This window comes from Dipodomys spectabilis, unplaced genomic scaffold, assembly GCF_019054845.1.
Source record: "Dipodomys spectabilis isolate Male_0828 unplaced genomic scaffold, ASM1905484v1 ptg000003l, whole genome shotgun sequence".
NCBI lineage: Eukaryota > Metazoa > Chordata > Mammalia > Rodentia > Heteromyidae > Dipodomys > Dipodomys spectabilis.
Genome location: NW_024870680.1, coordinates 7000343 through 7027088, shown reverse-complemented (window position 1 = coordinate 7027088; position 26746 = coordinate 7000343). Strand labels below are relative to the sequence as shown.

Here is a 26746-nt window from a genome sequence, read left to right as displayed (position 1 = left end):
CGCCTTTTCTGATTGGGTCTGAGAAAGCCGCGTCGTGACGTCATTTCCGGCGGAAGGGGACGCGGGAGATTCGACTGGTAGGAGCTGGTGTCGCCGCTGCCGGGTTCAGTCGCCCGGCGCTGCTCGGCCTCTGCCCGGGCGGCTCCCCACGTTCTCCGCCTCAGGTGAGGAGTTGCGGGAAAGGGGCTCTTGGCGAGCGCCCGAGGGTGGCGTGCAACTGTGAGTCTGCGTTTCACGTCGGGCGGCCATGACGGTAGAAGGGCGTGCTGGTCGGTGCTGCCTGCACGCCGCGCACGTTTGTTTATTGACATGTCCTGTGTTGGATGGACGTTTTTCATCCTAGCGAGAGCTTGGCTATGTGCAGATCAGGACTGGCTACCAGGCAGTGTTGCGGGGTCTCTTCCAAAGTGTAAGGCTTTCGGCGAGAAAAAGGACCTCGCAGAAAGGAATAAAGAGATGTCCAGGAACGTTTATTGGGGTACGCCCCCGGGCGAGCTGCCTGGTCGGGATCAGAGAGGTCGTCGCACGGAGCTCAGTGGCAGCAGAGCTTTCTTAGGTTGGGGTACAGGCGGAACTTGTAGGGAGCGGGGACTTGGGGCACGTAGCTTGTCTTGCCAGTTGGAGCGGTCTTAGGCCAGGCCACTCGAAGAAGGGTTGGCTCGGAGGGTGTTTGGGTTCGGGACGTGATCTTTCTGGACAGCAGCCCTCACGGCCTGACAGTTTTCCCCGGCTGCCTACTTCCTCCAGCGACCTGACACAAAGTATCTTGAGAGCACGAAGACAATACCCGAGCCTGCTCAAACCAGGAGCTTGAGAGTTTCCTAGAACTCCCTTCCTCATCTCCCACCTCCGCAGCTCAGATCCCATTTCCCTCTCCACTGTTTACCGGCATGGCTGTAGTTCCACCCCAAGACAGCTTTGTAGCTGTGGGTAGTAGCCTCCCGGCTGTTTCTCCGGCTTTAGCTGGCCACGTTCCAATCGGATCTCCACATTCATAACCTGATAAAGTGCAAATTTAATCCTGATACTCCGCTTTTAAAACACGTCAGCTGCTCCTGTTTGCCTTTAGGTGTGAGTCTAAAGTCCCTTAATGCAGTTTACAAGCCCATTCTTGTCTGACCCCTGCCTGCCTCTCCAGCTTCAGTGATTTTCCACACTCTAGCTAGTCAGCTCCAGCAATACACAAAATCTGTTTATTACTGGCATTGGTATTATTTGTGGTCCTGGGATTGAACCTAGTGGCGCTCGCACATATCAGCTACCAGTGAACCATGACCCTGAGCCCCCAAATCCCCAAATGCCTTCCTTGTTCTTCAAGAACATCCCTTACTTTGAGGTCTTCAAGAACATCCTCCCTTACTTTGAGGTCTCTGCTAAGCCCTATTCCCAACCTAGCTTGTTCTTACTCATTCCTGTTTCTCAGTTTGAAAATAATTTTTTTAAAGATCAAGCATCCTTTTTCCTAACCCCAGAAGCCTTGAGTCTTAGGGAACTAAGTAATTTTTCACTCACTATACAGTACATTAATTGCTTCTCCCCTCCCCTTGCCAAAGGGAACTTTTTTTTTTTCTACCCCGCCTTGGAGCTTGAATTCTGTGCTATCATTGATCGTTTTGCCTCAGGCTAGCATTCTACCATTTAAACCTTCATTTTGGTGCATTTTTAAGTGTTTCCCTCTATACCAACGACTGCCTGGGTTACAATAGTGAAAGGATATATTCCTCTTGTGATTGAATTTTTCAGTCGAGCTAAGGAAGTGAATAACAGAGCCAGGTATGCAGGAGAGAGTTAGTCCAAAGGATCAGGAATTTGAAACCTGCCTGGGCCACATTGCAAGACCCTGTCTTAGTGGGAGAATCAGAAAATGAATAACAGAACTTTGAGATTTGGTTGGACTGAGAAAATCTTGAGGAGATTGATAGTTAAAAAGATAACACTCAGGCTGGGAAGGTGGCTCAGTGGTAGATCACTTGCCTTGCATGCCTGAGGCCCTGGGTTCCATTCCTCAGCACCACATAAGCAGAAAAAAAAAACAAACAAACAGAATTGGCACTGTAGCTCAAGTGGTAGAGCGCTAGCCTTGAGCTGAAGAGCTGAGGGCCAGCGCCCAGGCCCAGAGTAAAGTAATGATCAATCCTTAAAAGAAGGCTAGAGCTTGACACCTTAGTATTCATGACCCTGAGAAAAGACCAGTGGTGCTGGAACATTTTCAGAAAAGGCAACTGTAGGAGATATGTCTAGGGAGGCAGGTGTGCACTAGAGATCATACTGTTTAAAAGGCTAATGTAGCAGCATGAACAGGAGATGCTGGTGATTTGTAGTAATGTAATAATGTAGCGTATGCAAGAGGGAATGAATGCTGCTTTATTGTTTTGTTTTGTTTTTTCTGGAACTAGTATTTGAATTCAGCTTTGCACTTATTTGACTTGCTCACTTGGCTGACACTCTATCATTTGGGCCATGCCTCCAGCCCAGCTTTTTGGTGGTTATTTTGGAGATGGAGTTTCATGAACTTTTCTGCTTTGGCTGGCTTCAAACTGAGATTTCCCTCAGACCTCAGCCTCCTAAGTAGCTAGGATTGCAGGCATGAACCACTGGCACACAGTGATGGTTTAAAATGTAGCAGTGATTCAAGGACTTACTGATGGATGCGAGGAAAAAGGAGAAATAAATGATGTGTTCCCACATATCTGGCTGGCCTTGTGACTGGTTAGAGAATAGTGCCATTTGCTGAAATGGAAAACATTTTTTAGAAAGATTTGAAGGGAAACTTAATTCAGATTTTATTGCCTTTTACTCGTTGCAATATTAATGAGATAAAATTTGGCCCTTAGATAAGTAGTTGCAATATAGAAGTCTAAAGTTTGAATATACTTTTTTTTGTGGGAGGAGTTGTGGGGATCTTGTTAGTGTTTTGGGTTTTGTTGTTGTTTCATTTGTCTCTTCATTGACGGTTAAACATTGTATGATCCCCATAAGTCATATATTCCTGAACATTAGAGCCTAGTTTTGTTTCTTCTTTGATGTTTTGTTTTGTTCAAGTTTTTCAGGTAAAATAAAAAGAGTAAACTAATAATATTGGCCTTTTCAGTTCCCAAGTTTACTAGTTTTTAGACATAATTAGTCCACTAGAGGGCAGTAAGCCCTTAGATATACAGTGACAATTTAGCTTTCAAAGAACAGCAATTAATGCTTGCATAATTGATTTACAAACAATCCAATATCTCATGCTTGTTTTTTTTTTAGTGTTAGTAACTTGTGTGTCCAATTATGCAGAAAACATTAAGATATGAAATGTCAGTTTAAATTATCCTACCATACTTATCTTGTTCTAGTCATTTTACAGATTTAATCTATTTCCTAAAGCTAGCATTTGGTAAGTCAGGTAAAGAATAGTTTAGAACAATATAGAATTTCATTTTAAAGCCCTAAAAAAGATACTCTGTCTTCTATCTTCTACTCTATATTGTGATATAACCACTATTGTGAAAAAATTAGGCATATGCAATTAGCTGTAATAAGTATTAAGTATATATATGGAGCTCCTCTGTATATGTCACATGCAAATGTCATACCTTTTATAGATATTCAGTGCCTGCTGAATGAAATGCAAGAATCCTTTACTTTAATATGGTCTCTTCAAAATTTAGAGTTAACTTATTTTGCAATTAGAGTTTGAATTCAGGAGCTTTTTACTTGTTAGACAGACACTCTGCACTTGAACTACAACTTCAGCCCTTTTGGCTCTGAATATTTTTGAGGTAGAATCTCACTTTCTGTCTGAGCTGAACTAGACTATGACCCCATATATATGCATCCTTTATAGCTGACAAGACACAAACCATCGTGCCCAGCCTTTCCTATTGAGATGGGGGTGGAGGGAATCTCATGAGCTTTTTGCTTAGGCTGATGTTAAGCCACTATCCTCCTAATCTCAGCCTCCCAACCTTAGTGTCCCCAGTAGCCAGGCTGATAGGCACAGCTGCTGGCATTCAGTCCCCATTAAAACGATGGTGAAATGAATTGAATTACGTGCCTTCTCATCTGTGTAATTCTCACCGTCAATCTCAAGCACTTTTTCAGGGTCTCTGACACAGTAATTGGCTGTTTACATTGCATTGACTCTTAAATACTAGTCAGTGATTCTCTTAGCAAAGATTTATTCATTCTTGACAAAATGATGTATAACAACTTTATTCTGAACAGTATGGGAAAAAAGTGATCTGTAAAGATGAGGAGGTGAAAGAATAAACTGGGATTATCGCTGGGATTTGAATGCTTTTTTGGGGGGGGGAGGGGAGTCCAGTCATGGGGCATGAGCTCTGGGCCTGGGCGCTGTCCCTCAGCTCTTCAGCTCAAGGCTAGCGCTCTACCACTTGAGCCACAGCACCACTTCCGGCTTTTTTTTTCCTGCTTATGTGGTGCTGATGAATCGAACCCAGGGCCTCATGCATGCAAGGCAAGCGCTCTACCACTGAGCCACCTTCCCAGCCCCTTGAATGCTTTTTATGTAAACAAAATGCATGCTTATGTTCCATTGGTTTTCACTGTGGTTTTCTGAGAGAAACTCTTCTTTTAAGGCTCATTATTTCATAGTAGAAACAAAACTATTCACTACCAATAAGAAAACTAGAAAGAAAAAAAGATTTTTTCCAGGTATGGTGAGAGTTCCAGAAAATAGATATCTTATGTTTATAAAATAACCTCTCCTTTATTTTTCTTGCGTGGCCAGGCTATAACAATATGCTGATAGGTATAAAGTCCCTGAAAATAAAGACACTTTTTCTATAAAGACTTGAGGTGTGCTGAGCTTATGGGTATATATGACTGCAGTGGGCTAAAAACTTTCTTAAATTACAAGATGTTGCTTATTTTCATTCAGAGAATATTCATTGTACTTATGTGGTAAGCACTGAGAATATAATAGAGTACAAAACAGACTATTGACTATCTTTATGAAGGCTTAGGGATTAGTGTGGAATAGAACAAACAAAAATAAGTTCATGTAAAGGATTGTTAATAGATTATGATTAGGTAAAACAGGTGATGTCAGAAAAGCTAAGGAAGGAAATGTCTACTAATATAAAATGGGGCTATATGACTAGGTAACATTACTGTAGGATGTGAAGAAGCCTGCTATTGCAAGGCCTAGAGGAGAATATTGTAGGCAAAGGTATTATGAACATAAAAGCTTGAGACAAAGAGTCATTTTGTGTGAGGAGCAGAGAGAGAAGGTCACCTTGATTCCGTATAGAAGAAAGGTAGCCTCTTCAACAATTGGTGCTGGGAAAGCTAGTTACCTAGTGCAGAAGACTGAAACAAGACCTGTCTTTCACATTATAAAAGAACTAACTTGAATTAGTTAGATCTTAGTGTAAAACTTTGAAACTACTATATGAAAATAGGGAAAACTCTGAAAAAGCATAGGTGATTTTCTGAATAGGGATCTAATTGTCCAAGAAATCAGAACAAGAATTGACAAATGAGACTATCAAATTAAGATTTTGCACAGCAAAAGAAACAATTATCAGAACCAAGAGCCACAAAGTTGGAGATAATCTCAATTATTGAATGAATAAAGGATTAATATCCAAAAATATATGAAGAGCTCAAACACCAAAAAAATTATCCAGTTCATAAGTGGGCACACAAATTGAACAGTTCTCAGCTTAAGAAATACAAGTGCCACTCATGCCTGTAATTCTAGCTACACAGGAGGAAGATATCTGAGGATTGAAGTTAAAGCTAGCCCCAGAAGCAAAGTCCATGAGATTCTTACCTCTAGTTAAACACCAAAAAGCCAGAAATGAAGTTGTGGCTCAAGTGGTAGAGCTCTAGCCTTGAGACAAAAACCCAAGAACAAGTACCAGGTCCTGAATTCAAGCCCCAGGGCTGAAACAAAAAGGAAAAAGAAAAATGCTAATACATGAAGAATTGTTTAACATTCTGACCCATAAAGGAAATGTAAATCAAAACTATGCTGAGAAGATTCAGTCTTGTCCAAGTCAGAATGGCAAGAAACAGCAAAGCCGGGTGTGGGTGGCTCATGTCTGTAATCCTAGCTACTCAGGAGTCTGAGATCTAAGGATCCGGGTTCTTAGCCAACCCAGGAAGGAAAGTACATGAGTCTCTAGTCTCCAGTAAACCACCAGAAAACCAGAAGTGGCACTGTGGCTCAAGTGGTAGAGCACTGTGCTTGAGCTGAAGAGCTGAGGGACAGAACATCGTCCTGTAAAGTACACATTCTATATCTTATAAAGGGTAAATAGGATGTGATATTCTTTCTAGACTACTGTAATGGAGCATTTGTTCAGAAATAGTATTTGCTTGAGCCACTACTTTCAACTTAATTTTCAATTAAGCAGAAAAAGTTTAATTTTCCAATTACACTCATTGCCTTCCAAACAAATGCTGCCTTAACTTTGGAAATAAAACAAAAGAAACTTAGCTGAAATGGTTTTATGTGGTTTTCCTTATAATTAGAAATTTGCTATTCATTCACATTGTTGTTTTGTGTTGTAGGTCACAGTAGAAACGCATGAATGGAAGAAGAAAATTTCTTCTTGCCTCAGTACTTGCTCTCCAGAATTCAAGTTTTATCTATCCATCATGTCAGAAGTGCTTCTCTCGGATAATCCTGGTCTCCAAAAGGTAAAAGTAAAGACTGGGAGAATAAATAAAGTATTCACTACAGACTTCCCTGGCTCAAAGGCAATTGAGGACTAAAATCACTATAACAGTACAGGATTCTCTCAGGGATTCTTGGTTCTTATGTAAATCCCAGAATAGAATTGGCTGGTAATCCAGTTTCTAGAGGGGAGTTTCAAGTTACTGCCAACACTTTGACCAATACCTACTTCAGAGAAGAAAAAGTAACTTCTCAGAGACCAAATCCCAGTCCTGGTGTTAAGTCATAGCCCGCCTGCCTGCGCCTCCATCCCCACCCCATCCCACCCCCACGCCCGCCGCTTTTTTTTTTTTGCCACTCCTGGGGCTTCAACTCAGAGCGTAGACAGTATCCTGAGCCTCTCTTTGCTCAAGGCCAGTACTCTACCGCTTGAGCCATAGCACGGCTTCCAGCTTTTTCTGAATAGTTTGTTGGAGATAAAAGTCACATGAACTTTCCTTCTGCAAGCTGGCTTTAAACCATGATCCTCAGATCTCAGCTTCCTGAGAAGCTAGGATTACAGGTGTAAACCACTGGCCCCTGGCTCATAGCCCACATTTATACTATATCTCTGGAAATAAAGAAGAGGTTTTTTGTTTTTGCATGATCCTCAAGCATGTTTTACTTCAGTGAAGTAAGACTATATCATCAATGTTGAGTATGCATTATCTGAAATGCTTGGGACCAGAAATGTTCTTTTTGGGGGGGAGGGGGTGTCCAGTCGTGGGACCTGGACTCTGGGCCTGGGCGCTGTCCCTCAGCTCTTCAGCTCAAGGCTAACGCTCTAACACTTGAGCCACAGCGTCACTTCCGGCTTTTTTCTTTTTGCTTATGTGGTGCTGAGGAATCGAACCCAGGGCCTCATGCATGCAAGGTAAGTGCTCTACCACTGAGCCACCTTCCCAGCCCCCAGAAATGTTCTTAATCTCAGAATTTTTCAAATATACAAATATTTCCATACACTTTTCCTGGTTGAGTATTCCAAATCTAAAAATGCAAAATCAAGATGTTCCAAAATCCAAAACTTTTTTAATGACCTATCCATGCTTAAAACATTTCAGAATTGGAAGCATTTTGAATTTCAGATTTTTAGATTCTGAATACTCAGCTTGTAGTCATCTTTCAGGAGCTAGAATGGTGTTTGACACATGATTCTTTATTAGGGTGTAGGGTGAAGGCCATGTGTAACTGAGAGCTTAGGATCTAGCTCTCATCTTTGTAGAGAAGAAGTAATAGTTCCTCACAAGTGTTTTCTCTCTGGAGATCTGATAAACATGTTGAGTACCTAGTAGAATATAAGAGTAATGAGCCAGCCATTCCTAACTGGCCTTTTTGTCTCGTTAGAACTGATTGTGAACTGGGCACTGGTGTTTTATGCTGTGAGCCTAGCTATTTGGGAGGCTAAGGTCTGAGAATCAAAGTTCAAAGCCAGCCTCGGCAGAAAAGTCTGTGTCTCTTACCTCATTAACCAACAAAAAGCCAGAAGTAGAGAAATCGCTTAGAGTAGAGCACCAGCCTTGAGCAAAAAACCAAGTAATGGGGTGAAACCCCTAAGTTCAAGCCCCAGTACTACCCCCTCTCCCCCCAAAAAAAGAACTGAATGTGAGTGGAGAGGGATTAGCAGTTCTGTCTCACATCGAGTCATCCTCAAAATAGTTATCACTGTTCCTGTATTAATCCACTCAAGTTTTTATTTGTAAGCTCTGAGAGAAAAAGACTGTTAATTCATCATTAAATCTTTGACATCCAGCTTAGGGCTTGATTCATAGAAAATATCTAACAAATGTTTGCTAAATGAATAAGTGACAGTTTGATAATGTCTTAATTGTATTAGGTTCACCCATTTTTATGTTCTTGCCTGTTAGTGGAAATGACTGAGAATCGTGGGCTATTTTTCTTACCAGGATCCACTCTTAGAGGTAGTGTAGTATAATTGTTAACAGTTTCAAATTTCAGAAGCAGGTTGCAGGTAGGTGCTGATACTAATAGTATGACTTGGTAGGCTCTGATACTTACCAATTGTATTTAACTTCTGAGAGTCTAATCATTCATTTGTAAAAATGAATTAGCAATACCTACAACGTGAAATAATTGCAAAGAAAATACACAGTAGTATCTTGGTAAGTACATGATATGTTAGAATTTCTGAAATGATAGCTACTTTTATTAAAAATCTTTTGTAAATATACTTCATTCATGAAGGTTAAAAGCATTATTCTGTGGAGCTAGACTGCCTGGATTCAGATCCTAACCCTGCCTCTCACAGCTTTGTGGCAATAAGCCTAAAAATGGAGAAAGAAAATATTACCTGATCAAGTAAATTACATAACATGCTTAGAACAGTTCTGTGATATATAGTTGGTTGTCTATATGCAATATTGTAGGTAGGTATAACATTTTTAACTTTGGAACTCTTCATGTTGTTAAAGACAATCTTTAACAAAAATTTAGGTTGAAGTATAATGCCATTGTTACTTCTTTGACTAGTAATGCCAATATATAACATTTATGATGGTTGAAGGTGTAGCTTAAGTGACTACCACCTGAAAAGCAAGTACATGGCCCAGAGTCTAAACCCTAGTACTGCCCTCCAAAAAAAATTATCTTGCTGTGTGACTCCGTAGTAGAATGCCTGCCTAGCAAGCATGAGACCTTGAGTTCAGATCTTAGTACTTAAAAAAAAATTGCAGGGGAAGGGTTCAGGGAGGGGGCATTCCTGGGGCTTGAATTCAGGACCTGGGCACTTTTCTTATTGGTTCAAGGCTAGCACTCTACTATTTGAGCCACAGCTCCACTTCCTGTTTTTTTATATTTAATTAGAGATAAGAGTCTTATAGACTTCTTGTTCTGGATGGCTTCGAACTGTGATCCTCAGATCACAGCCTCCTGAGTAGCTAGGATTCCAGGCATGAAAAAAACTTTTTTTTAACAAATGTTTGGTATATGCTACAGCACTGTTAGAAACTTTGTAGATGTGGTATTTTTAACAGAACATTGAATGCTACTGTCAATGCCAGCTTCCAAGGAAACAACTAACGCTTAGAAAAGTAACTTGCCAAAAATCACACAATTAGCTAATTAGGGGCAGAAACATTCAAGACTAAACAATTTGACTGCTGTCTACATTTATAATCACCATATTACCTCCAAACTACTTAAAATCCCTAGGAAAGAGATCTAACTAGACCATGGTAGGCTCATGAAATCCCCACAGCTGTTGGTCATTTCCTGGGGAAACACAGTCCACAGAACAGTTAACCTGTTCTCTTTAAATACTGCCTTGGACAGTACTACAAAAGTATTCCCATAACATCTGGTGCTTTTACTTTATTTCTGCTTTCATTTTTTCTTACTTGGAATCGGCCAACACAGGAAAAGAAATTCTTCACTTTCAGTTTCCCACAGCTGTCACACATTAAGTTTATAAAGGAATTCTACACTATCCTTTGCAGAAGATCTTAATAATACTAAAGAGCAAAGTGACTGTTCCCTAAAGATTTTAGTGGAAGCTGGGTGCCGGTGGCTCACACCTGTAATCCTAGCTACTCAGGAGGCTGATATCTGAGGATTGCAGTTCAAAGCCAGCCCGGGCTAGAAAGTCTTTGAGACTCTTATGTCCAGTAAACCACTGAGAAAACCAGAAGTTGTACTATGGCCCAAGTGGTAAAATTTTAGTGAAACAAGAGAAATGAAAAGTAAAAGTAATGAATGAGGATGGATGATTATTTTCAAAGTACTTTGCATATATGTAGTAAATATCATATAATGAAACCTGTTAGAAATTGGCTAAAATGGGGAAAGTTGGCAAGGAAAAAAGGCTTTTTTGAACTCCAAATCTTTAGCAACAACAGCCATAGCAGTTTTATGTTTTAGAAGATGGTATAAGTTCTGGCTGGCATTCTACCACTTAAGACACATCCATTTTGAGGTTATTGCTGATTAATTAGAGCTAAATATCTTTTTCAATTTGTTGAAGATGGCTTTGTATGCTATCCTTGAGCTAAAGAATCTCAGGGACAGTGCCCAAGCCCTGAGTTCAAGCCACAGGACTCACACATAGAGATGGCTTTGTACTGAGATTCATACATCTTAGCCTCATGAGTAGTTAGGATTAAAAGTGTGAGCCATTGGCCACCAGCTTTTTCAATACAATATTTTATAGCCTCAAAGAGACTGTGGTGTGTGAAAAATAGTATATGTATAATGTATATATGTGCTTTCCTAAAAAAAAATTATGGACAAGGGGCCTACAGTACCTTTAGTCTAGATTTCTGTCTTGGTCCCTAATGAGTTTTGGTTTGGTTTGGTTTATTTTGTGATACTGTGTCTTTAAAAAGCTTGCTCAGATACCACTGCACTTGAGCCATGCTTCCAGGCTTTTGCTGTGCAAATGTAGATTGGAATCTTACAGACTTTTCTTTTTTTTGGGGGGAGGGGGGGGGAGGTCCGGTTGTGGGGCCTGAACTCTGGGCCTGGGCGCTGTCCCTCAGCTCTTCAGCTCAAGGCTAGCGCTCTACCACTTGAGCCACAGCACCACTTCTGGCTTTTTTTTCCTTTTTGCTTATGTGGTGCTGAGGAATCGAACCCAGGGCCTTGAGCAAGCAAGGCAAGTGCTCTACCACTGAGCCACCTTCCCAGCCCTCTAACAACTTTTCTACCCAGACTAGCCTCAAACTAAGATCCTCTGTTCTCGGTCCCTTGAGTAGCTAAAATTACAGATGTGAGCCATTAGTGTCAAATATGGATAACTTCCTATTTTAAAATGAAAATCATAGCAGACTATCCTCTCCTCTATTTCCAACCAGTTTGTATCATTTACGTAAGCAAGTCCAATTGAGTTGCAAGCACATTAACCATACTTTATAGCTTACTTCTTTAAGGAAGGAAATACTGTATGGAAGCCTTAAGAAATATTTTGGGTTAGGGGGAGAGAGATTTTGAGGTTGTAGGCCTACTTAAGTTGGTAGAATGCTAGCCAATGAAGGAAAGCATCAGATACCAAGCTCAAGTCCTGCTTTCAGACCAGTAAAACAAAACAAAAAACCCAGAAATATTGTCAGGTACTGATGGTTCATGCCTGTAATCTTACCTACTCAGAAGGCTGAGATCTGAGATTCACAGGCAGGAAAGTCTGTGAAATCCCTTATCCCCAATAAATTACCAAAAAAGCCAGAAGTGGAGCTGCTAGCCTTGAGCAGAAGAAACTCACAGACAACACCCAGGTCCTGAGTTCAAGCCCCAGAACTGGGGGGAAAAATGTTTTTCGTTATTTTGTATAGTCTGTATTTCTAATGTTTGAAGGGATATGTTTAGTTCTAAGTTATTATTTTCATTTTTTACTCTCATTCTGTCATGAATATGTAGGGGAGATTCTCAATGCCAGATGACATGATGCTATACCAGTGGGAAGGAAAGCAGACTTATAAATCCAGAAGGTTTTTGTTATTGTTGTTGTTTATTTATTAAGCCAGACATTGAAGAGATTTGCAGAATGTAAAACATTTCACTTATTTTTTGAGGACATAATTACATTTTTAAATGTTTTAACCATGAAATGGGTATATTTTTAATGAGTATTGTTTCATATTCTAATATTTTTTATTTTATTTTTAAAAATTTCTCTCAGTTTTATTTCATTTCCAACTTTTATGTAATTTGTCACTCCAGTTAGAAATATAGAAAGATGGTCATAAGATGGACAAGTTTTAGGGATCAAGTGTTCAGTATGGGTAATGGTGGCTATATGATGATAATCATTGCATTGCAGTGTTTTTTATTTCAAATCATATTGTTTACCTTGAATATATAATCTTTGTCAATTAGGTCTTCTAACAATTAAAAATTTTTATCCACATAAATGAAAGTTCTTTAGTGTTCTAAATTATTTTAAGAGTGTAAAAGATACGACCAAAAAGATTGAAGGTTGATATTCTATAACATAATGTTGTAGAGTCTATATATAAACTCCTTCTAAGTTGCTAGGAATTTGGCTTAGTGGTAGAGGGCTTGTAGAGCATGCATGAGAACCTGGGTTCAATTCCTCAGTACCACATAAGCCAAAAAAAAAAAAAAACCAAAAACAAAATTTTAAAAATAAACTCATTTTAGAAATAGTGTCTCTAGAGTTTATATATATCAGCATAGGTACTGTGATTTGAATGTGTTCCTTATCAACAGTGTGAGCTATAGAACTTTTAGGTCAGCTCAGTACAACTAGGAACTTAGCAGAAATTCAGAAGTCTGGGCCTTGTCCCAAACTTGCTGACTAAAATCTTTAACAGATTCATAGATGATTTGTAATGCTATTAAGTTTGAGAGGCTGTAATATCTATTATACCATACTAATATTTATTTTAATTCATCTTCATTCCCAAACAGATGAACCAACTATATAAATAAATATCTTCAGTACACATGTGTACTTTATTTATAAATACATATAGAATATGTATACATTTAGTTGGGTTATCAATACTCTATTTTCTTTTTTTTTTTTACCTTGAGGTTTAGGAATACAAAGCCTTGGATTTGGTTCATAGAATTTACTAACTTTATCTCCTTGGGCAAAACTTCAGCCCAATCTCCTCATTTGTAAATTGGGTAAATAGAGAATGTAAAATGTGTGTTGAAAACATTTCTAAATTACAACACACTGATGCATATTATACTGAGATTGCTTGAAAAATTACATTAGACATAATTACACATAACCTTTAAAAATTCTGATATATACTGAAACACTTAGTTTATATTCTAATATGTAGAACACTTAATTTATTTCATTCAAGCTTAGTACTAGTGAGAAGTAGCTGTATCCCCTGAAAGGAAGTGAGTCACTTGATTCTATGACCAACCTACAGTACAACCTCCAGCAGCCTTACATAAAAGTATATAAAGGAATTAGGAAAGCTTTATCTACAGTATGGCAACACAAACATAAAGCAACACAGGTTGTACCAGTAATATCTTATACGAAGGCCTTATTGAAAAGTCATTTTGAGAGCTACTCCCTCTAGTGGCTATCTGGCAACAATCTTAATAAGTTTATATATCTGATTTTAACATTGCTGTTTGTCTTTGACACTCTGTTTTAGGTCAGATTACAAGCAATATGAAAAACAAAGTTCTAGTATTAGCTATGATAATACATTTTAAGCCATGTGCTAGATGAGGAGTCAAAATGGAAATCAAAATTATAAAGTATTAAAAGCCAAAAAAAAAAAAAAAAAAGAGGAAAATACTGGCTAGGGATGTAACTCAGTGGTAGAGCACTTGCCTGGCATGCACAAGGCTAAGAGTAGATGTAAAAAAATGGGGCATAGTGGTCCATCCCTATATTCCAAGAGGCAGCAGGACCCATGAGTTCAAGGCCAGCTCCTGAAGTGCTAGAAAAATGCTTGGGGGTGAGGGGAGGCACCTTAGGGGATGGCTTGGATCATAGCTCAAGTGAGCTTGACACCCACAATTCTATGTTACTGCAAATGATGAAAGAAATGTCAATAATTACAATACTTGATATTAGAAAGATGCAAGCTAACATTTATCTGACAAGATTTCTATTTTAGCCTGCTACATTTTTCCTTTCTCAGTCCAAAATTGTACAGACAAGTCACTCAAAAATTGGGGTACCAATTTTTGGGGTGCCAAAACCTGGTAGCTGACTCAAAATACATGACTGTTAAGTTACACTTGGCACATACTGTTTTTACAGTACTGGGGTTTGAACTGAGGGCATCATATTTGCTAGGCAGGTCCTCTACTACTTGAACTATGCCCCAGCCCCCAATGTATACTTCTTGACTTGAAAGACTGGTACAATTGTTTATTACCTTGAAAAGAAGTTAAATATTATGGGTTTTATATGTAATTTTATAATCTGAAATATTGAAGATTCTACTAAAGTTAAAAATGATTAAAAATGAAATTAGTTAAGTATTTGATATATAAAGATTTCAAGATTATTACTCTTTCTCTACATGCACACAATTTTTCATCAGCTTCCTATCAATTCAATATCGCAAGTATTATGCATAAAGAAATTCCAAAGTTATTGAAGTTACTAAGAATATTTGTAGCCGGGTGCTGGTGGCTCACGCCTGTAATCCTAGCTACTCAGGAGGCTGAGATCTGAGGATCTCGGTTCAAAGCCAGCCCGGGCAGGAAAGACCGCGAGACTCCTATCTCCAATAAAAAAACACCAGAAAACCGGAGGTGGCGCTGTAGTTCAAGTGGTAGAGTGCTCGCCTTGAGCTGAAGAGCTGAGGGACAGCGCCCAGGCCCAGAGTTCAAGCCCCACGACTGACAAAAAAAAAAAAAAAAGAATATTTGTATAAAATATTTTAATTTTTTTTTTCACTTTTCAGGTTTAACTAACTTCTTCAAATGAAAATGGATTTTTTTTTGGGGGGGTGGGGAGGGGTCCAGTCATGGGTCCTGAACTCTGGGCCTAGGCGCTGTCCCTCAGCTCTTCAGCTCAAGGCTAGCGCTCTACCACTTGAGCCATAGCGTCACTTCCAGGTTTTTTTCTTTTTGCTTATGTGGTGCTGGGGAATCGAACCCAGGGCCTCATGTATGCAAGTCAAGCGCTCTACCACTGAGCCACCTTCCCAGCCCCAATGAAAATGGATTTTAATGATCATCTTGGTACTTTCTTCGCCCCACTTTTCTAGGTTTAATTGTCCAAAATGTGGCTATACTAGTGAAGCTGAAAATGCCAGTTACAGATATAAACTTTCTGTAAAAGTTGCAGAATCAAACAAATTGTTTGTCATCACTGTATTTGGGAGCTGCTTAGATACATTTTTTGGTCTTACTGCCACTGCTTTGCACAGGTAAGAATATTTTAAAACACTCTTTTTCCTATACTATATAAATAAAATTGGAAGTGTTTTAAAGCTAATGTAATTTCAATAAAAAGATGATCTTTTGACTCAAGGTCATCAATTCCCTTAAAAGATAATCAAATGAGCCCTGTGTGGTGGCTCACGTTGTAATCTTGGATACTTGAGGGCTAAAAGAGGACTGGTTCTAGGCCATTCCTGGGAAAACAATCATGAGGCCCTCCATGTCAACCAAAAAGGTTGAATATGGTAATGCTATATCTGCTATGAAGCATGTCTAAATTGGAGGATCCGAGGATAGAGACCCAGTTTGAAAAATCTAAAGCAAAAAGTGCTTGGAGCATAGTTCAAGTGGTACAGTACCTATCTAGCAAATAGGAGATCTTGAATTCATACCTAGTACCACCAAAAAAAATAATAATAACTGGGAAAGAAAACTGTGTTTACTGATACATACCAGGTTGCTGTTACTTCTATTAGAGTAAGCTTTTATAAAAGTATTATAAAACTTCAATTTAGAGAAATTTAGATAAGATAAAATCTAATGTGTGTACATGTTTACACATACCAGTATAGGAGCTTGAACTAAAGGCCTCTCACTCTAGCTTGGCTCTTGTAACTGGTATTCTGCCCCTTGAGCCATGCCTCTAGTTCCACTTTTTTGCTAATCAATTGAAAATAATCACTTAGATCTGTCTACCTGGGCTGGCTTTCAACTGTGATCCTCATATCTCAATCTCCTGAGTAGCTAGATAAAATGGTTTTAAACTGTAGAGCTATTTAAAGGGAAGTTAATATTTCACTGCTTATGGTCTCCTTAGAAAGTTTTTTGAGGGAATATTTGCATATCAGAAGTCAAAATTTTATTATTTCTTTCACTTACACTTTCTCCACACAATTTGACCTAATAAAATAGTCCAGGTATCCTGACAATGTAAGAGCCTGCATAAATAACTAAATTTTCTGCCCTTTACCTTCTGCCTTCTTCCCTCATCACTTAGCAGATGGAAATCTATGTTCATGTCTTTGTAATTGAGGGCAAACTGATTTGAAGGAGGGGATACTAGAGGAACCAGAATTGCCAGAAAGGAAAAACCATTACTTTGCTACTTTTTTTTTCTAGTGTAATTGCTGAGCCTGAAGATTAGGCAAGCATCTATTTCATTCACACTTGATTGAATAAATTTTGGTGGACTTTCAATTTTTTTGTCTCTCTATGCAAGGAGAAACTGAACACAAAATACATACCTTATAGAATTGTGCGTGCATGCACACAGTACCTGCGCCACAAATGAACTCAGACCAGAATACTCTCTGAGCTTCTTTTGCTCAGGGCTAGTGTTCTACTACCTGAGCCACTGCTCCACTTCCAGCTTTTTTAGTTTATTGTTGATAAGAGTCTCATGGATTTCCCTGCCTGGACTAGCTTCAAACCACAATCCTCAGATCTCAGCCTCCTGAGTAGTTAGGATTGCAGGCATGAGCAACCAGCACAGGCACTATAAAATCATTTTCCTCTGTATGTAACTGCATTTTTTTAACTAAGTCTTCTGACTTGATTACAACTTAAAATTTCAAAGCTTCTCTCTTTACTATTTTTATTTTGTTTCCAAGGTATATTCAGAATCTTAAAGTTCCAAAGATACTGGATAATGATACAACTCAGAACCTGTTAACTAAAGCAGTTGAAACATGCTTTCTTGGACAAAGCTTTGTTTTTGGAGTGACGGTAATTAAAACTAACTTTCTTTTTTGCATTCTCTTAGTTCCCATTTAATGAAATAATTTGAATTTACAAAGTCATTTTAAGGTGTTGTGTAAGTTTGAAAATATATAGAAGTACTTTAAAAATATCCTATAGATGATATGTTTAAACTTCGTAGGTGACAACTTCCTTGTTAAAAAGTCAGAAAAGCCCAGGTCAAATGTTTTTAAAGTTTTAAAAGTATGAATTTGTTGTAAATTCAGAAAAGTGTTAGATATTTAATTTTGATATTTGGTTTTTATTTCACTCTGAATTTTCTTCAAAGTATCATCTCTCTAATTTTTAATTTTATTTTGTTTGAAAGGGAAAGGGGGGAGTAACACAGACAAATCTCTTTGAGTATTGATAAAAATATTAAGAAGAGGCTAAGTTGAAGGGTCTTAAAATGATCTTAATTATAAAAGGGACCATAGAAAGAGTTATAGCTGGGCGCCGGTGCTCACACCTATAATCCTAGCTACTCAGGAAGCTGAGATCTAAGGATCACAGTTCAAAGCCAGCCTGGGCAGGAAAGTATGAGACTCTTATCTCCAATTAACCACCAGAAAACCTCAAGTGGTAGAGTGATAGCCTTGAGCTGAAAAGCTGAAGGACAACCCAGGCCCAAAGTTCAAGCCCCACAACCGACAAAAAAGAAAAGAAAGCGTTATATACAGACTCTAAAGGAGTAATAGTTTTAACTACAGGGAACAAATGGAGATACCCATTGCAAAATCAGGATTTAAAAATGAGAGAATAAAGCAATCCACAACTGAAGAGTAAGGAAAAAGTCAAGAGGATGAAAAGGAGTTATAGAGCTTTACTTGTTTTAAATATTAGAAGGTTGGCTTTTCAATTTTCTTTCTCTCAAATACAGTGGTAGTTGCTATTTAACAACTGCTGTTTGCTGAGAACTGTTCAATTTTATTGTTGTTAAATAATCTTCATTTTGTAAATGAGAAAACAGAAACTTAAAATGATTAAAAAACTTGCCCAGGTCCCAACTACTAGAAAGTGCTGGAACAAAGACTTGAAGATGTCTCTTTATTCCAAGATTTATATTCTTTTACATATGCTATTCTCCTTATAACACTAAAGGAAATTAGAAGCATTATGGTTATATTTCATTAAAGCTTTAAGTCCTTGTTTCTTAATTTGAACCAAAGGAAGAAGTTGTTATTCTCATTTAAATTCATTTACTCTTTTGTAGAATTTTGAAAAACAATGTGGACATGGTTCTGATTCCAGTAACTTCTTATACCAGTGTTACGACCACAAAAGAGAAGTCCAAGCACTGGTAGCTTGCCAGATTGTTCGACCAGACCCACATGTTGCAGGCTTCACTGTTATTGACTACTTCCATCATCTTTTGCAGTCTTCCAATTCAAAGGAACCGGAAGGCCACTCATCTAGTGATCTCAGCAGCATACATGGCTCTGATAGCACTTCCTATCTTGTGGAGTCCCATAACAGTAATAATTTTTTAACATTCTGGCAACCATCACTTGAACTCACTTCCATTGTCTCACAACTAACAGAAAATGGTGAATTTTCAGCTTCAGAACAAAACATGGCCATTGGGACTCTTCACCAAAACAGCAAGTATACCTCCTTTGCAGAGATCACTGGTACCAGTAGCAGCCATGATCCCACGCAGGGCTCATGGAGCTTTGTTTCATATATGGATAAAAACAGTACAGCAGAAAAGAAGGGTAAGGATAGTCATTCCCACCAGCACTTTGATATAGATACCATCACTGGCCTTCACAAGAAATCTACATGCTGTCTGCCTTCATCCCGCAGACCTGAAGAGACAGCTGGCTGTTACCAGGATTGTGATTCTATGATTTGGGATGATCTGCCATTGTCTGAAAGTCTGAACAAGTTTTTGGCTGTTATTGAAAGTGAGATTGCTGTAACCCCAATAGATGCCAAAAGAAGGAAGTATGCTATAGGACGTAACACCCATAAATGTGATGCAGACCACAATGGATCATCTGTGACTTTGCAGATTGCTACCAGAGCAATACCACCTATATCTTCATCATTAGAAGCAACAGTCAAAGAAAGCTCCAGCAAAAATAACTACTTGTCCAACTGTGAAGCGAATGCTAGTGCTAGTATTCAAAAGGATTTATACCCAGATAATACAGCAGACCCTATTTCTTTAAGCAGTAATCCTATTTCTTTAAGCAGTAATAAAAAAGATATTTCAGAATATTTCCTATCAAAAACTTACCTGTCAGCTCAGTTTCTCCCTTCACAAGATTTAGAAACAACAATTATTCTTAAAAAGACTTCCAGGATTTTCTCACATAGGGATGAAATTTCCCTTAGGCCCCAAACTTTAGGGAGTGACCATTCTTATGTCAGTGCTAAATACCTTAATACATGTGGAGGACAGTCACATTCAGAAATGAAAGAAATGGTGACAACATTGTGTCCCAAAAAGTACAATGGTGTTTCTGGTCCTTGCAAATTAGAAAAGAAGCAGTATTACAAGTGGCCTAGGAACCAAGATGACAGTTTTACAATTTGCAAAAAACTTACATATCCTTTAGAAACTCTTCATGATAGTCCAAATAGAAGTACTAATACACTGAAAGAAATGTCTTATGGACATACCAATACTACCTTAACACAGAGCTATTCTGCTGATCTTGAAGGTAGCTACAATGCTTCTGCCGATCTCTTCAATAATATTGCCAAAAATATGGATACTGCAACAGAAATTACAAAGAGATCACAGGATGTTTTGTTACAGGGGGAAACATCTTTGACTGAAAATTGCCCTGCAGAGTATAATATTCTACCAAGATCACACTCTGCAAACTCTAGCCAGTCTTCACAAAAAGTCTTCTTACAAAGCCTGTCAGCCTCTAGGTATCCAAGAACATGCTCACCTCCACCGCAATTTCACTCAGATTCAGAATATGATTTTGAAGATAGCCAAGACTTCATTCCCTGTTCACAGTCAACACCAGTTGCAGGATTCCACCGAACAAGAATCCATGGGATAAATGGAACTTTCAGAAACTTAACTGCCTTTTACTGCAATTGTGATGCTAACGATAAAAAAATACAAGTTCCTTCTGAAAATGACAAACAGCGAATTATTCCAAGCTGTCCAGAAAATTTTAAAACACCTACCCAGAAGTCCAGAAGTCACATTACGTCGAGAATTACACCACCAGAGGTTTTCAATCACTCTCCAATTGCTGAGTGCCTTAAGACTGATAGTGATGAATGGGTACCTCCTACCACACAAAAAGTATTTATTTCAGATACGCTTGGATTTCAAGTCATGGCTCTAAGGAAATGCCTTGCTGCCAATAATTCCTCCAATCAAAAAGAGTTACCGAGAAAGAAACAAAAACAAGTCAAACAAAAAGCCAGTGTGTGTTTAATTAAGAAGGAATTTAAAAATAGGAGTAAAGCAAAACAGAAAAGTCCTAAATGTAACTCTGAAAGGTCAGTCTGCATTTCCAAAGAGTCAGTTCTTGGACTTGATTCTTTTTCAGATGTTAGGTCTTGCCTTCCATTTTCAGAAAACCGCCCACCTTTCATGGCTGAGAGCACCTGGTCACCTGAATTGTTTTCATAAAAAGTCATTGAACACAATGTTTGGAAACTTTTTGGCCTCCAGTGGCATAAGAGGTAATTCTTTACATTTTGAACTCTTGGAGAAAAGTAAAGAAAAACGTATGTAGTAATACTGATCCTTTAAAAATTTAAATACATTGTTTCCCCTGCCTGTGCACTTTATCTTATACTGTTGACTATAGTTTAAAAATCTCAGGTATATATAGAAATAAAGCCTTTGAAGAACAGACATAAATCTTAAATTGTTCTGATATCAGAAACAGCAGCTATGTAGTAAATCAACTATCCTAAGTTTGTGAGATAAAGCTAAAAGACCACTTAATTGAAAAGATTTTAGTATATTGGATAAGAGTCTGGTAAACAGGGCTGGGAAGGTGGCTCAGTGGTAGAGCGCTTGCCTTGCATGCCTGAGGCCCTGGGTTCGATTCCTCAGCACCACATAAGCAAAAAGAAAAAGACAGAAGTGCGGCTGTGGCTCAGGTGGTAGAGCGCTAGCTTTGAGCTGAGAGCTGAGGGACAGTGCCCAGGCCCAGAGTTCAGGCCCCACGACTGGACCCAAAAAAAAAAAAAAAAAGAGGTAAACAATTTAAGTGAGACCCTTTACTCACGGCTTGGTCTGATAGAAGCAGAATACACAGATGGTTGGAAGCCTGCATATTCTATAACAAGTGTGTTTGGAGTGAGAACAGTAGCCCAAATCAACAGCAGTTTCCAGACCTTCCTCTGCACCTATGAAGTCTTTTATCTATTCTTTGCTTTTCTCTTCAACTATTCCAAATCTTCGCTCTCTTTGCTCTCTCCAGCCAGTTGCCTGCTCTTTGCTCCACCTTATGGGGAATATTGAAAACATCTGGCATTCCCTTCTTCATACCTATACAATACTCAGAACGCCACTGCTTCTAGTCTCAAAGGGATGCACACCATCTTAGTGGTCATCTGTCTGGGCTAGTGAGTCCTTATAGCTCTTTTTGGAATCTTGTTTGTTTTGCCAGTCCTAGGGCTTGAACTCAGGGCCTGGATACTGTCCCCGAGTTCTTTTTGCTCAAGGCTGACACTCTACCACTTGAGCCACAGCACCACTTCTGGCTTTTTCAGTTGATGTTATACTGAGGAATCGAACCCAGGGCTTCATGCATGCTAGGCAAGCACTCTATCACTCAGCCACATTCCCAGCCCCTCTGTTGGAATCTTAATATCAAATATTTCCTCCTGTATTTTTAACTCCTTGCTCTACTTTTGGTCTCTCTCTACACCCAACCTTTTGCTTTAATAATTTACAAATGAGTTAACAGAATAGTATAATAATGTAGCATCTGATCATACCACCTGGATTCAGTCATGTTCAACATTTTGCCTTTTGTATATGTGCATATATGCAGAGTCTGATTTTTTTTTTTACCAAGATCATGTTCTGAAAACCATACAGTTTTCAAAAAAAAGTCTTCTTACAAAGCTTGTGTGCCTAGATAGAGAATTTTGGGTTTGTTGATTTTTAAAATTTATTTGTTGGTCATGGGGCTTGAACTCTGGGCCTGGGTGCTGTCCCTCAGCTCTTCAGCTCTACCACTTCAGCCACAGGGCCACTGCCAGTTTTCTAGTGATTAATTGGAGATAAGAGTCACATGGACTTTCCTGTCGGGCTGGCTTTGAAGTGGGATCCTCAGATCTCAGCCTCTCGAGTAGGTAGGATTACAGGCATTAGCCACCAGTGCCTAGCCTGTTGAATTCTTTAGAGGTAAACTAACAAGTAAGACATTTTATCCTTGAATGGTTCTGCATAAATTTCCTTTAAAGAAGGGCTGCTTTCCACATTGCTACAATATTATCATTATATTAAAAAATATATATCAGGCTGGGAAGGTGGATCAGTAGTAGAGCGCTTGCCTCACATGCATGAGGCCCTGGGTTCGATTCCTCAGCACCACATCAGCAGAAAAAAAGCCAGAAGTGGCACTGTGGCTCAAGTAGTGGAGCACTAGCCTTGGGCTGAAGAGCTGAGGGACAGCGCCCAGGCCCATAGTTCAACCCCACAGCGGACAAAAAAAAAAAAAAAATAGAGCTGGTGGCTTATGCCAGTAATCCTAGCTACTCAGGAGTTTGAGATCAGAGGATCACAGTTTGAATCTAGCCTGGGCAGAAAAGTCCTGTGAGACAACCACTCAAAAACTAGAAGTAGGTCTGGGAAGGTGGCTCAATGATAGAGTGCTTGCCTAGCAAGCATGAAGCCCTGGGTTTGATTCCTCAGCACCACATAAGCAGAAAAAGCCAGAAGTGGTGCTGTGCCTCAAGTGGTTGAGCACTAGCCTTGAGCTGAAGACCTGAGAGACACTACCCAGGCCCAGAGTTCAGGCCCCACAACCAACCAAAAAAACATGAAAAAAAAAATTAAACAAAAACTGGAAGTAGCACTGTGGCCCAAGTGGCAGAGAGCATCAGCCTTGAGCACGAAAAGGCTTAGGAACAGTGCCCAGGTCCTGAGTTCAAGCCCCACAACCAACCAAAAAAAAAAATTCTTAAACATCTTCCAATATTCCATATTCAAATTTTTCCTAATTATTTTCGGATTATGATTGTTGATGTTAATTAACCAGGATTTCATCAAGTTTCTTCTGTGGGTTTTGGTTATCTTCTCCCTTTCCCTGGGTTTTTTGTTCATTTGGTCTTGCTGGTCCTAGGTCTTGAAATCTGACCCTGGGCTGTACCTGCACTTTTGCTCAAAGCCAACACTCTTCCACTTGAGCCACAAGGCCAATTCTGGCTTTTTTGTGTAATTAGAGATAAAAAAAAAAAAAAAAAAACTCACAGATTCCTGCTGGACCTGGCCTTAAACTGAAATGCTCAGATCTCTGAGTACATAGGATTATGGAGTAAACCACTGCACCCAGCTATTTGGTTGTCTTTGTTCTCTTGTTCGATCATCTTTATGAAGAAAAATCAAAACAAAGTTTTGCAAAGTCCTGTGTTCTAAATCTGAACATTTGGTTCCTTGTTCTTTTAGTATCTTATCCCTGTGTCCTTCAGGATATCTCATTAGGAGGCACAATATCATAAAGTTAATATTGCTTAAGATGTTGCCTGTTATATGGTCTCTTTGAATTTGTTTTTTGTTTACTTTTGAGGTTTTTGTTTCTAAGGTACTACTTTCATGGTTTCTAGTTTCTCCTAGGATTTGCTCTTTTTTTTTTTTTTGAGGGGGGGGCGGTTGTAGGGCCTGAACTCTGGGCCTGGACACTGTCCCTCAGCTCTTCAGCTCAAGGCTAGCGCTCTACCACTTGAGCCTCAGCACCACTTCTGGCTTTTTTCTTTTTGCTTATGGGGTGCTGAGGAATGGAACCCAGGGCCTCATGCATGCAAGGCAAGCTCTCTACCACTGAGCCACCTTTCCAGCCCCGTTTTATTCTTTTTTTTACCAGACTCCCTGTAGGTCAAGTGTTGCTGCAGTACTCCTCCCTAAATAATTTGTCAAAAATGTGTTACAGCCAGGCACTGATGGCTCGTGCCTGTAATCGTAGCTACTGAGGAGCCTAAGATCTGAGGATCTTGGTTCAAAGCCAGCACAAACAGGAAAGTCCATGAGACTTACCTCCAATAAACTACAAAAAAGCCAGAAGTGGATCTGTGGCTCAACTGGTAGAGCACTAGAATTGAGCAAAAAAGTTCAGGAACAGGGCCCAAGCCCTGAATTCATGTTCAAACCCTAAAGCCAGCACCCCCCCCCCCCAAAAAAAAATACCCAAAGTCACAAATCCATGTAAGGTAGAATGGTTTATCAATGAAGAGCAAAAGGGTTTAGTCTATAGTCAACGTGCTCCATTGCTTTTATGCTTATGACAAGGCAAAACCTCATCTCACCCAGGAAGCATAGAAAATAAAGAGGCAGAGTCTGCTATGAGATATATCCTTCAAATGCATAGCCTCAGTGACCTACTTCCTCAACTAGACTTTACCTCCTACTTTCTACTACCTCCCAATGCCATCAAGTTATGAAGCCATCACTGGATTATTCCATTGATTAGGCTTGAACTCTCATGATCCAATCACTTCAAGGAAGTTCATTTCTGAACATTACATTAGGTATCAAGCCTTCACATGAGCAATATGAGTAGCTACCCAGGCTGCTAGTATTCACAGTGCCATGGCTTTCCAGAACTATTGATATTGGACTGCAATTTTTATACCATTTCTTTATGTTGATTACGTCATCCATAATATTATCGTTGTACCACTGGGAATATTGTTTTCCAATGAAAACAGTTTATTAACTCATTGGTGAGTTCAAAAAGGCACGTACTTGGGTTAGGAAGGTAACTCAGTGGTAGAGCTACTGAGGAGCCTAAGATCTGAGGATCTTGGTTCAAAGCCAGCACAAGCAGGAAAGTCCATGAGACTTACCTCCAATAAACTACAAAAAAGCCAGAAGTGGATCTGTGGCTCAACTGGTAGAGCACTAGAATTGAGCAAAAAAGTTCAGGAATATTGTTTTCCAATGACTCAGTTTATTAACTGTCATTGGTGAGTTCAAAAAGGCACGTACTTGGGTTAGGAAGGTAACTCAGTGGTAGAGTGCTTGCCTTGCATGCATGAGGCCCTGGTTTCGATTCTCAGCACCACAAGTAAAAAAGCCAGAAGTGGTGCTGTGGCTCAAGTGGTAGACTGCTCACCTTGAGCTGAAGAGTTAAGGGACAGTGTCCAGGCAGAGTTCAGGCTCCATGACTGCCAAAAGCAGAAAAAGGCAAGTACTATTCAGTGTGCTTGAAAATGAATATATTTTCTACTTATTTACCATGTAGACCTCTGTAGCACAAACACTAAACATGTAGGCCAACCATAGCCTCTCAGATGTCTTAGGCTACAATACAATAGTCTCTTGATATTGTGGGTGTATGGTTCTGGGGAGACTACTCTTGAAAAACCACAAGTGCTCAGGTGCACAAAATTCAGTACTCTAATGTGGGTGCTTGATTTATTTTTCCCATAAATCTGCCTTTCAACGAATTTAAATTTTGGGCATTGGCACTTACATTAATTACACAATGCGCCCTTTGATTTAGGGGAATTACTGTAACTTTTGCCTTGAATTTTAGACACCACATGCTTTTTGGAGGCATGTTTTTACAAAATTGAGGACAGGGAAGCAGCAGGTCACACAGTTTAAGCACAATTGGCAATAATATGTGGTTTGCCTGAGCTACTTTGCATCAAGTGAGCTGTTTAATGCATGTGTGTCAGAATCAATTTTTTAGTTTTACTTTGATTCTTTTTATATTTTGACTGCTCTACATGTAATAAATCAGCTAATAAAGCAAACTTATTGTACTACATTCATAAATGCTGATCTCCAGATATTGGTCACACCCTGGAAGGACAGCAAAAAGCCCAAGGTTGGAACAAGATGAGTGGTTTCATTTGTCCAAGGAAGATCTATCCTGTCAACTTGTCTTAACTCCAGACCTATAAAGCGCAACATCATTACCCACTGGAGAGGACATTGATCATAAGGACCTACTGCCTCAGAGGAGGTAGATATCACATGACAATGTAGGAGGGGGTAACTTCCCTGATGGTAGTTGTGGGGAGAGAAGGTAAAGAGATGTTACCATTCTCATAGAGCAAAGAGAACCCACAAATCGGCCCCCATCTGTATGACTCAGTCCTAAGGGTCAATAGTAACCTTTTGTTCACCTGGTAACCTCAAAGCACCTTGTGTCTAATGTGAAAGTCATCTGAAATGTGTCAACACCATTCTAGCAGTCCTAATTTTCACCATGTAGAAAGAATGCCTCAGCCAGTGAGAATGATTTCTGAAGGCCCAGGATGGTTCCCTAGGCACAAATCCCTAAGCTTTTAAGCATATATGGTACATGCCAAGCACATTATAGAGGTTTAGGGATT

At 39.4% G+C, this 26746-nt stretch overlaps 1 protein-coding gene across 3 annotated transcripts; it reads left to right on the top strand.

The window, feature by feature from the left end:
* The first annotated feature begins 77 nt into the window (after positions 1 to 77).
* Positions 78 to 20981, top strand: Ddias (DNA damage induced apoptosis suppressor). Of its 3 annotated transcripts, none has more exons than XM_042687673.1 (5): positions 78 to 164; positions 6523 to 6651; positions 15337 to 15498; positions 17122 to 17236; positions 18462 to 20981. In XM_042687673.1, exons 2-5 carry the CDS (start codon positions 6539 to 6541, stop codon positions 20853 to 20855), a joined length of 2784 nt encoding a protein of 927 aa, XP_042543607.1. In that variant the 5' UTR covers positions 78 to 164; positions 6523 to 6538; the 3' UTR covers positions 20856 to 20981. The 3 variants fall into 3 exon arrangements, with proteins under 3 accessions (XP_042543607.1, XP_042543614.1, XP_042543598.1); XM_042687680.1 differs by lacking the exon at positions 78 to 164 and adding an exon at positions 222 to 253 and having other exon boundaries at positions 18627 to 20981; XM_042687664.1 differs by lacking the exon at positions 78 to 164 and adding an exon at positions 222 to 253.
* The last annotated feature ends 5765 nt before the right edge of the window (positions 20982 to 26746 follow it).

Bases quoted from the DNA above. Each gene is read 5' to 3' on its own strand.
- Ddias (XM_042687673.1), top strand. From the start codon at position 6,539: ATGAATGGAAGAAGAAAATTTCTTCTTGCCTCAGTACTTGCTCTCCAG. The intron at 15,499-17,121 runs GTAAGAATATTT...TTTGTTTCCAAG, and splicing joins ACTGCCACTGCTTTGCACAG to GTATATTCAGAATCTTAAAG. The intron at 17,237-18,461 runs GTAATTAAAACT...ACTCTTTTGTAG, and splicing joins GCTTTGTTTTTGGAGTGACG to AATTTTGAAAAACAATGTGG.